Source organism: Idiotropiscis lumnitzeri, chromosome 22 (genome assembly GCF_059441095.1).
Source record: "Idiotropiscis lumnitzeri isolate Australia: NSW breed Sydney's pygmy pipehorse chromosome 22, RoL_Ilum_1.0, whole genome shotgun sequence".
Classification (NCBI taxonomy): Eukaryota; Metazoa; Chordata; class Actinopteri; order Syngnathiformes; family Syngnathidae; genus Idiotropiscis; species Idiotropiscis lumnitzeri.
The window spans coordinates 4,365,555-4,377,839 of NC_142412.1; the positions used below are offsets into that span (position 1 = coordinate 4,365,555).

The 12,285-nt window shown below is 42.9% G+C and overlaps 1 protein-coding gene and 1 non-coding gene across 2 annotated transcripts; both read right to left on the reverse strand.

The window, feature by feature from the left end:
- Positions 1 to 5,999: 5,999 nt before the first annotated feature.
- Positions 6,000 to 6,384, reverse strand: LOC148316154 (E3 ubiquitin/ISG15 ligase TRIM25-like). The gene is made up of 2 exons (XM_088287041.1): positions 6,247 to 6,384; positions 6,000 to 6,167 (listed from the first exon to the last, which is right to left on the reverse strand). The coding sequence occupies exons 1-2, from the start codon at positions 6,382 to 6,384 to the stop codon at positions 6,000 to 6,002; spliced, it is 306 nt and encodes a 101-aa protein (XP_088143167.1).
- Positions 6,385 to 7,384: 1,000 nt separating this feature from the next.
- Positions 7,385 to 7,457, reverse strand: trnav-aac (transfer RNA valine (anticodon AAC)). The gene has a single exon. It is a non-coding gene; the product is annotated as a tRNA-Val (tRNA).
- Between the last annotated feature and the right edge of the window lie 4,828 nt (positions 7,458 to 12,285).

Genomic DNA, 12,285 nt, shown 5'->3' on the forward strand with positions numbered 1-12,285 from the left:
TGAATAGATATTTTTTATTTTTGTATTTTCAAACAATCTTATCAATAGCTCATTGACACAAGATCGGGTGAACTCAGGACATTTTTTGGGTAATGTGTAATTTAGCCACCATTTTTTTGACCTGGTTGCACCAATCGGTTGTCTGCTCATTTATTTCTTCAAGTCGGACTAAGTCGAAGTTCACTGAAGGCCTACGTGCGAAATGCACGGCCCGCCACACATTGATTGTGTTTTTAATTCCATAGAGAATAGAAATACTGTACTCCAATTCCCAGGGTGCACCTTCATACAGCACCTCGCATTACGCATGATTTCAAGTTCAAGGTGCAGCAATACCAATCGTAAGAAACGGGTCACTTTGAAAGCATCGCTATGAACGTTACAAAGGCATCCTGAAGCCTGGAAAGTCATTAATTTGATTGTCCAGTATTTCCGTATTCATATATGAACGTGCAAATTGTCGAGACAATAATAAATGTGCACAATATGATTGAAAAATGAAACATAAAAATGCTGAATATGATCAAGCGTCTGCATTTTTTTTCGTTGGGTCCTTGTCTGTTAGCCACCAAACTCGGAGCCAAACTTCAATGTTGATGTGACTCAAGGTTTGAAATACTAAATCTTTGTTTCAATTCGATTTCAGCCGGACGGAGTAGTCCGGTAAGTAGAGCAGACACCATTGAACGATACATTGATTTTGTTGAACGGAATAAACATTACAAGCCATGATCAAAAAGCGCTGATTTGGGCGGTGTAATGATTCTGCCAGCAAGACCTGGGACAAACACTGGGGCTAAAACTTTTTCCATTTTTTTTTAAATAGTTCTACATGCAAGTTGAGCAGCTCACTGGACAGACAACGCAGAACAACGGCGTTTGCCGGAAAATCCAATTTCACCTGGCAGACCCTTTGTAATAAAATTAGTAAACAAACCATTCAGGCATATAATATTTCATCATCTTATTTAGACGGCATTCTGGACTGGTCACGAATCAACAAGGTCTCTAATGTTGCCGTAGCAACCCTACACACCAATGTCAGCGGCGTCATCTCAAAAGGGCCCCTAGAGCTCATCCCAAATCAAGGGAGGGGCGTCACAAAGTCCATTGTGGTGACCCGCCATGGCCCTCGAGAAATGTTAAAAAAAGCAGAGCAAGTTTTTGAAGCCTGGGCAGTCATTAATTTGATTGTCCAATATTTCCCTTATGAGATAATGCCTCTCATAGCAAATGCAGCAGACACATGAATTTTCAGCACTAAAAAAACAAAACTTCATTAACAGCTAAACCAAACGTTTCCAATCCAGCGCCCCGAAGTGGTACGCCGTCAACGCAAGCAAGGTTCTTTCTTTGCAGTCTTAAAAGGCATTTGTGTGACCACGTTTGTTTTTTTGTTTGTTTGTTTTACAGTGGTCTGGGCAACTCAAAACACATGAACTAGGACGCTGTAGGTTTACACAAATAACTACAAAGACTCTGGTTTGGGAGACAACCACTAACACTGAGGCAAGTCGGCCAGTAATGATTATGATCAGTTATAGTATGAGATTGGGGTCATTATCAGGTTACAAAAAATTTAGCGGAATTAGCAAAATATGATTTGGTTTCAGGTAAGATTTTAAAACCACGAGAAGATGCTGTCTTACATTTAAAGGCAGGTGATCACCCCTTTAATTCTCCTTTTTGTATTGCGTTGTCTATTTATGTTGAGCTTTCGTGTTTTGAACAACAAAGTGCTGCTATGAGTGCGCACAGTTTTAATATCTGTCATTATAATTCCAACTGGGTACTTTTCCTCTCATGACAAACGTTTACAACCACTTGTATTGTGAAACTTAGGCCGAAGATGACGGCCTTCCTCCGGAGCCTCCATGCGGTTGATATTGGGGGCCACGCTGACTTTGCGTACACACTGGACTGGTCGAGCCCATTGAAATGAATGGGGGAATTTTCTACGTTTTTGCCTTTTTTTCCCTTTTGTCTATTCTCTTGGCAGCAGGAAAAGTTGATAGCGCCTCACCTACTTGGGGTACTTTCAATGGGCTCTGTCTGAGACTGCGACCTGAACGCAACGCCTTAGACCGCTCGGGCTTGCATTGTCCATTCCATATCTCTTGAGGGGTCAAAAGAAGGCAAATAACGATTTTTCCAGCTTTTTGAATGATCTCCCGGAAACACAACCTGTCAAAAAGATCTTTGAACTTGTTTCTCCAATGGAAAATAATAATAATAAGAATACATTAATACAATATACCTTGCACAGATTCAAGACACCCTTATGCCAGATGTAGCATGTTTCAAAACCACATCATGGACCGGGAGAAGGGCAGGGTCATCCTATATAAAACGCAAATAAACACCTCCTTTGCCAAGCAAGAACAAAGCAAACACATTCAAGAGAGCATTACCAGGTGCCAGGATGGCGGAGCGGTCTAAGGCGTTGCGTTCAGGTCGCAGTCTCCCTAGGAGGTGTGGGTTCGAATCCCGCCTCAGACAGAGCCCATTGAGCAACATCTTCATAACCAAAAGTACGCTTGGTTAAGTAGGTAGGTAGACTATGGAAACAGTTAGGTCAAAAATTGTAGAGTATTGATACCATTATTGGTATCGTGCCGATTTTTTGCTTCACTGCAGCCATTTTACACATTGGCGAATCATCATGCGAGTCAAAAAGACAGAGAGGTCTTTCTTAGTGTAGAAAGGCATCCTGAAGCCTGGGCAGTCATTAATTTGATTGTCCAATATTTCCCTTATGAGATAATGCCTCTCATACATGGCAGTACGTGTGGTAACTGATGTCGTCCAGCTCGACCCATCGCATTTTTGACCCCCGAAACATGCAGCAGCATCTTGATGCACTGCAGCGCCTGTGCGCCGCTTCACTTTGTCTTCATTTGCACCTCTGCGCTTTGTGTGTTTCTTCGCTTGTACCTCCAAAATGAATGGATAAAAATGGAGCGAGACGCGCTCTCTATCCCTATTTTTAGACCGCTCTGCCATCCTGGTAACTGGTAATGCTCCAGCAAAAGCGCACTTGAGCAAAGCGATGCCGTGCTCTCAGCTCAACTTGTTTGTGGAAGTGAACTGCCAAGAACTGGTTTTGGGGTTACGCGGCCACCGACTTCCCCTGAGTAAAGTTAAAGCGGCTCCTCCTCCTGGCGGCGGCGGTGGCGAGCTGCCTGCTGGCGGGCACGGCGCTGGCCAAGGTGTGCAATGACCGCACCAAACGCGGCCAGGACAACAGCTGGTTCGCCCGCAACGGTGAGAATTTGCCCATCATGGTGCTCATGCCCATGAACGAGTCGGCGTTGATGAGCAGCATCAGCCAAGGCATCGAGCCCTAAAAAGACATCCTGAAGCCTGGGCAGTCAATTGGGGTGAGTCCCCAAAATCTTCCACAGCGAGTCTTCAGACATAATTAAAAGTGACACTGGATGAATTACGTATTGTGACATCCTCATGGCCGGCAACAACAACAACAGCAGCAAAGCGGGGCCGAAACACCGCGGAGGTCTTTGAGGCCTCTCATGGCCCCCTGCTGCTTCTTGGCAGAAGCCTCACTTCATTTCCTCTTTCACAATGATAAATGGCCGTGTGAAAGGGGGGCTGTTTGCTCTTATGTTTGCTGTCATCTTACTGTTGTTACACAGATAATTTTATTTTACTTTTGTGGAAAAATAAAATGCGTTTAGGAGACTTTTTTTTTTTTTTTTTTAGGCAGTCCAGTGTTCAATCACCCAGTGGGAGAAAACGAAAGTCTCTTGGAGCAATGAGCTAGGATATATATATTTATTATATATACTGTATTTTTTTTTAAGCATTTTTGAAGGTGCGCCACTACTTCGCGGATTTTCAGTTTCCGCGGGTGCCCTGTATCAATCACATGACGGATAATGATAGGGTGATTTTTAGCTGGATTTTTGTCTTTTTAATAATTTAGGACGACTTATGACCAAAAATAAATAAAGGTGCGCAAATAAGCCCCCCCTGAGGCTCCGGGGTCTCCCTACACATTCGGTCCACATGGGGGCACTAATATTATACCAGCCCCGTACCACCAATATATACACCAATAACTTGGGGGGGCGTTCACTGCTATCCACCCATGGTCATGTTTCTTGCCAAATTTACTGCCATAAAAAAGTAAAAGTGAAAACATGTTTTTAAAAATAGTAGTAGTCAGTGTAAAAAAAAGGTGGAAATTTACATTGGAAACGTTTGGTTTAGCTGTTATAAAAGTTTGAATGGGTCAAAAGATTTCCACACAGCTAGCTTGCGTGGCTTTATGCGGGATGTGGTTTAGAAGAAAAAACAAAGTTGTGTCAGATGTACACTTCACTTCTCTCTCTTATGTCCCAAACACAGAAACGGAGCTAAGTGTCCTGGCTCCTGCCTCGGCGGTGGACGACGACACGCCGCCGCCTCTCGACTCTGCCTCGGCGGCCTTCTGTCGCGGCCGCTTGCCAACTCCAATGTGATTTTTGGCAATCGAGCGCTTGAATTGGCACAACATGTCAAAACTCAATTTATGAACTCACAATCTAAATTAACAATCATGCAGCAAGTGCTTACTGTTGGCATAAAATGTGCGGAAAAGGATAACGGCTGATTTGACAGTAAACTGACAGAGCATGTCGGGCGTCGTCTGGGCCGTTCATTTGCGGCGTGGGCGCACCTTCAAAAATGCTTAAAAAAATAAATAAATAAAATAATATATATATATATATATATATATATATATATATATATATATACGGGTAGAGAGAGAGAGGGTGAAATTCATGTTATAACAAAAAAAAAAAATTATTAAAACATTTTTTTATTCCCCAGCCATTATTTTTGTATTTATTCAATTACTTCTTTTTGTATTTATTTAATTACTTCGACTTTTACCTGCTGGTACGCCGTCCGGTGTGCCCTGGCATTCTTCATTTATTTATTCATTTATTCATTCATAACTGACAGCCTCGCGCTCCGCTCATGCCCGGGCGGAAAGTACGGCTTTTGTTACTCTGACAATGAGACGCACAGCTATACATCCAGGCTTCAGGATGCCTTTTTCCACTATAACATGGTTAAGAAGTCATTCTTTATCATACAATCCACAAAATAGCGCAAACTCAAGCAGTGCCCGCTCCATACAACGGAAAAACTTTGGCCGCTCCACCATGATTGGATCCAAAACGTCAACGTATAAATGGTTTCTTTGGCATGAGTTTTACTGAAATTGCGAACATTCCAAACTTATTCATTTACTCTTTGCTGCTGTAAAAATGTAATTTCCCCACTGCAGGACGATTCGTGGGCCACAAAAAAAAAAAAAAATCCAGTGAGTGTGACACGCGCCCCGTCGTGCCGCTCGGCGAAACTACAATGCCCCCGAATATTTTTTATACCCGCGAAGCACTGAACCCGCGAAAGGTGAACCGCGAATTTAGAACCCATTGTGGTCCTCCAATCAAAAAGTTTGCCCGCCCCTGCCCTAGGCTTTGTGTCTACATCTCAACAGTAGTTATTGTGATTTCATCGGGCATGGCGAGAAATTTGATATTTTTACAAATGTGGGAAAGAAGGTCATATCAAAGAGCAGCCTGATAAGGATTGATGTCTGTGTGTGTTTGTGGGCTGGACCTTTCATATTCCTACTTTTGGTCCAGTGGACAGGGCATTTCCTCTACGGCTTAACTGCCACGCACGCCGGCCGGAGCTCGATTGTTTTTTAACATAGGCTCGTACCCTGCAGATAAGAACAATAACACTCTGTGATATTGTACTTTTAGCATGAACTGCCAGTTGAATATCACACCACAGCGTCTCAATTGGATTTAAATAGACTTCTTTTTTTTAGCCCTCGTTTCACCAGCAGTGAGCAGGTGACAGAGCCACGTTCAACATCATGGTCAAATGCGGATCATTAAAGAACAATTGTGTGTGAAAATCAACAACTAGAATGCACCAAGCATGTTATACATTTTTCTGTCCATGGGATGGCGTAGTCAAGACTCTCGCGCTTTCACGACCTTCTTTTCCTTGGCCACGCGTACTCCCTCTGCCCGGCCCACAGACATGGACCTGAACTGCTCGGTGATCTCGCGCAGGGTCCGGTTGATCTGGAGGTCCGGACGCTTCTGGAAGGTTCTTTTACAAAGAGGACATTGACACACCTGCAAAAGGGAAGACACATGAGGACGGCGTTTGAGTGCAACGGATTCGGGGCACGGGGGAATACCTCACGGCACCTACCTTGGCCCCATCCCAGTATTGGTTGATGCAGGTGACGCAGAAGCTGTGACCGCACGGCGTGGACGACGGGTTATTGAAGATGTCCAAGCAGATTGAGCATAGGAACTGCTCATCTGACAGCAGACTACCAAATAACATTTTTGATTCCACTTGGCGGCGCTGTGTGTATAACAAAATAATAACACTGCTAGAGCAGCACGGCTCACCTTTCCTGACAATGTCGCCGCAGCTTTGACGAGGGTGATTTGTGTAAAAATATAGAAAAATGTGAAAAGAGAGCGTGGGAAAACGTGTTTGCTGGTTTTCATGTGTGTACAGTGCGAGCTGAAAATGCATTTTCAGCACTAAAAAACCAAACTTTTATAACAGCTAAACCAAACGTTTCCAATGTAAATTTCCACCTTTATACAGTGTAAAAAGACGGGCGATATCGGACGGTACACCAGTTCGCAATATTGATATCGCATCGGAAGTGAAAAAAGTCTCCTTATTTATTTATTTATTTACTATATATAAGTGTATTTACTACATATTTATTTATTTTTTGTATATATATATATATAATATATATAATATGTATATATATAATATATATATATATATATATATAACATATATATGTATATACATATATATAACGTTATATATATATTTATGCTCACTCACTCCACTTCACTTCACTCTCAAGCGTGGGAGGCAAAAGTGTGTGTGTGGAATTGGAGCTGGACTTTCAGCTGACTCGCGGCGAGGGAGCCTAGCAGGGCATCATGGGAGCTTTGATGGTCATCTTCTCTCTTCAGCCCAAACAAAGACGCAAGCCCACAGGTAGGAAGCCAGACTGGGTTTTTTTTTTTTTTTTGGGGGTGTCGTGAAAAAAAACCCCCAGGTGCCGTCCCCATACAGCCTCGTAGGGAACGAGCTCAGCCAACTTGACGATTTCCAGCTCATTCCGCGAGCGTTGATGATGTCATGCAACACATTTCAGCTGTTGCTCGCCTGCAAATTTGGACGTTGAGCTCCAGAGAGCCGAGCGGCAGCGACGGGGTCGGCCGGCCGGCTATTCCGTGGAGAAATTAAGGCGGCGGGCACGCGCGCCATGCTGCACACTTGCAGCGCTCTCGATTTTCGACAAAAAACCTGTTTCCACCCAGTCTCGAACTGGCGACCTTTCGCGTGTTAGGCGAATGTGATAACCACTACACTATGGAAACTGCTGTGCCATCGCGGCCGTTAAGTGGCCCAGCGAGCCTTTCAAACAAACAATTGAGGTTTAGTTTCTTGTTCAATTACTCGCAAAATTGCTTCTTTTTCGGCTGTAGATCTGGATATAGGAGTTGTTTCATGATGCCATGAATACATGGATTTCATTATCGATTCCCAATCCACAAGTCTAAGGGCAGCGTCGTCCCGGCTCTGGTTCATCGGTGCGATTGTGTACGCCGGCGGAGCCGTTATGGGAGCGAACACACTTGACTAGCTTGTGCCGTCTGGTGGATAACATCGGCACGGTATTTTTGATCCGCTACCGTGAGGCTACCGGAGTTCTGGCAGAGCGATCCGGCTTCGTGGTTCCAGCATGTGGAAGCGATTTTCCACCTTCGTGGAATCTGGATGATATACATCTTATCCAAACATAGTTTGTCAAAATTAGAAGAAAGAACAGGTCTCATTGAAGGTCCAAATTCTTCAAGTTGGTCCAAAAGATGTGTGTTTAAGTACAGGCTTAAAACAAACGGGATATTGTTTCCTCTTCATTTGAACACAGCAAAAGGTAGCTCTATAAAGCACGACCGCAGAGGGGTTGATCACGAATGCACACCTCATGTTCAGATTTGTATCAAATTAGACTTTACAAAACAAAATCGTTTTCTACAATTTTTGTGCATTTCTATCTGCGGTTTTAAGGACTGAATTTGCAGTGCGATTGCATACAACATGATGGAACGTTGTTAAAAGAAGGAGTGATGAGGAACCCAATTTTATAATCATTAAAAAGCTTCTGGGCCCTTGGCAGCCAGTATTGTCAACAGTTCAAAGATGTCAATGGTTGTGTCGACGTCATCATGATGAAGAGTTCCCAATGTCGAACATATATTAAATACTCTATTTATAATCTCATCCATAATATTTGCACTATATTGCACCACAGAGTACTCAGTTTTGAGAGCGACTCAATGAAAGGTCACAAAATTCTATATTTTAATGAATTTAGCTTTGCCAAGGGACAATGATTTTATTGACATATTGGCCGACGTTTATGAAATGTAAAAAATTTTGAAGTTTAAAAAATGCATTTTCTCATACACAATTACACATGAATAGAAAATTACACTTGACAGAAAGTAGTTTTTAAAAACTTCAGAAAGAACTATAGTGTCCTTGTATGATTACAGTAATAGCTTTTATTGTTTTTAATGGTATGATGGCATTTTCTGTCATGTTTGTAATTGTCAATGTACATTGTAAATTGCAATACCTGTCAGAAACATGAGCTGGCAACCAGGCCTTTCGATTTGTTGGATCACGTCGATAATTCAACGCCCGAGCCCATTTTTATTTTTTTTTCTCTGTGGGCGCTCGTGCGCCATTGGTGTCTTGCAAGCCACGTCATTAGTGCCCCTGTGCCGTTCTTTACCTGACCCTTTAAAAAGAAAAACTTATATTACAGGTTTGTATTGATTACCTTAATCAAACGAGGAGTTGGTTGCGCTTGCCCTGGGAGGGGCAAAACCAGGACAAAAATATACCCATTATCTGGACCACGCCTCAAATAGTACAAATGAAGCTATAGCTTGTTCCGGTGGGTCCCAAGCCAGGGTTTTTTCTTAACTACCACTGACGAGAAACAAATTTCTTTTTTCCCATGCAGGTATACGCCCACAAATTAATTGGGTGCCGATCCCATTCACATTGGTAATTGGAACTGACTTTGGGGGCTGAATTTTAACGCAACTTGGGAGGAGGGCTAACTGCTGAGTTATTAGAGATTCCTGTTTTATGGCGAGTCATTAAATTTCACTGCCATACACGCATTTAAATGTATTAATCAAAGTATTGCTCAGTGCCTGTCACTATATATATATATATTTTAAGCATTTTTGAAGGTGCGCCGCTACGTCGCGGATTTTCACAAAGTTTGGGGGTCAAAGTTTAAGTTAGTTTGGGCAAAATACACACACCTCCATAAGGTCAATCTTATGTTTGGATCACTTCTGAGTTAATTTATGGAGATGCGGATGGTAATTTGTTCTGCTTGTCAGCTGCTGACAGCTGCAGAAGTCCTTTGGCGCGCTCAACAAGACATACATTATAATTCACAGTAACTATTCACAGAAAAATACAATACAACTTCATTTATATAGCGCATTTCACAACAGCTGGAGCTGTAACAAAGCACTTTGTAAATGGCGGAATATAAATTTGCGTGTTATTAGAACACAAATTAAAACACATAAACGGCCGGGTGTGGGCCCGACCTCGGGCAGTACTTACTGGAGTTGCTTCGAACAGCGGGGATTGATGTGAGTTAAGGGCATATTCTCCAATTCGCGCTTCAGTCAATTCCTTAATTCCGTAGCGATCGTCCCATCTGCTTCAGACACCCACCTTGCGTGGTTTGGAAATTCGTGCTCAACCACCAAACGGGCGATAGAGAGCCATTTTTGGATAATCAAAAGAACAATAAAAAATTCTACCCAGTAAACTCAAAGACCTAAAGGCTAGATAATTGTCCAGTATTTCCCTTATGAGATAATGCCTGAAAAAGTAAAATTGAGCATCTTAGGTGAAAAATATTATTTTCTACAAAAACAATAGGGACCTCGCCGCGGATAAATTGAGCAGGAAATGATTTTTTATATGTTGGCATTTTTTAAACTGTCACACAGCATGCACTCCTCCTCCGGAGCTTCCATTTGGGCAAACTTAGGGGCCGCTTGGCACCGTCTGTGCCCGGGGAAGGTGCTCATATTCGGGCCAAGTGTGACACACGCCCGCCCTCCTCCTCCGGAGCTTCCATTTGGGCAAATATCAAAAAATATTAAATATATTATCAATAGCCGCTACACCGCCTCCTGCATCCCTTACGCCACCTCCTATAGCCACTACGCCGCCTCCTGCAGCTTCTCCTGGATCGTCTGTGTCAAGCTCGCTTGTAGCGAGGTGAAGGAGGAGGACCCAAAAAACAAATAAATAAATAAACAAAAAATGTACAAATTAAATCTTAGCGTCATGGAACAACAAAAAATGCTTCAACAAATGGTATTCTTTCTCTATTTCACAATTTAATCAAATAGTTATAAATTCACTGGAGCGCTGCTCAGTGCGAACAGCTTTTTCATTAAATTCTAACACTGTCTGATGAAATTTATCCTATGAACTCAGTTTTGTTTGCTAAGGGAGCCAACTTCCAAGAAAGCAGAAATCCATTCTACCAATTTCCACTTGAAACTGCAGCAGAAATTTGCCACTTTGCCACCAACTGGTTAAAACAAATAAGGGTGGAACCACACTTTGTCACAATGTGCCAAATAGCACAGTGGTCGGCCGGAAAAGCCATGTCATTAAGAGGAAGGACGTTTTGGCAAAAGGCGTGGCTATTACGGTGCTGAAAAGTCCGATTGTACTTTGTGGCAACAAAAGCTCCGAAACATGCACAAAAACTCACCAAACTTGGCAGTCTCCCGATTGTTCGATCGCATTTTTGACCCCCGAAACATGCACAAAAACTCACCAAACTTGGCAGTCTCATCGGGCATGGCGAGAAATTTGATATTTTAACGTCTAATATGAATTCTCAGTGTCGCCATGATAATGGATTGTGCTTCTCTTCGGCTTAATTCCGTGCCTAATGAGGTGCTGCGGCCCGGTGGGTGTGGTAACAAGTACAGAAAATGTCATGTTTTTTTTTTTTTGTGGGTTCAACCCTTGATAATTTAAGATTGCTTAGTGGATTTACCTTTGAGGGTTGAATGTCCAAAAATTCCATGCGCCACTACCAATCGTCATTAAACTCTGCTGACAAATCTTGAGACTTTTGATGTGGGTCATTTCACGTTGCTGATTTTACAACTTTGTATTTAAATTGCCCATTTCTGCGTGATTCAGTTCAAGCACAAAAAAAGTGAACAGCTGAAAATAGGTTCCACAAAAAAATATTTATAATATATATATATAATTTTTTAATATATATATATATATTTTTAATATATATATATATATTTAAACACATTGAATTTTGTAAATGTATACGCCTTAGACCGCTCCGCCATCCTGGCACTTGGTAAGCCAGAGTCAAGATTCAGACCTTGAACTACAACTGACAGCCTCGCGCTCCGCTCGTGCCCGGGCAGAAGAGGTGCTCCAGCCAACACCATATCTAAGCCCATTCTATTTTGGTTATTGCCACTGCGCTGGGGGCAATAAAAGAGGAAGAGAGTGTGAATGAAGTGAAAAAGAAGGATGGACGTTCACGCGTCTGCCCCGAGTATTGTGAAATTGTCCCCTGGGAGCTTTGACGCTGGCAGTGAATCAGGTGAGAAGGAAGATGAGGCCTTGAAGTTGCAACGTTCCCCCGGACACGATCGGTGGCGACGTTACCGTAGGTAGAAAAGCGCTATTCAAGTAATAGTTCATTTACCTTTTCCTCGAAGACGATCTCCTTCGTTTTTTAAATTTTATGGAGTACAGTGAACCCTCGGTTGAGCTTCCATTCGGTTAAACTTAGGGGCTGCTTGGCACCGCCCGTGCCCGGGGTGAAGCCTGGGCAGTCATTAATTTGATTGTCCAGTATTTCCCTTATGAGATAATGCCTCACGACAAGCAAAAAGAAGGCGTTGCCTTCTCCCAGGGGCCCCACAGTGAACTGGAAGGGGCTCCCAGGGACGCGCGATTGTGCTTTCTCGCACGAATCGTAATCCTCGAAATTTTTCACATTTGAGGATATTCACGGCAGAGAGTAAGATCATTGTCTTGAGTCAGAGTGCGTGGGTGTGTGTGTGACCTCAGATTCGTCCTCAACCAGGGCTGCTTTTTTGAACA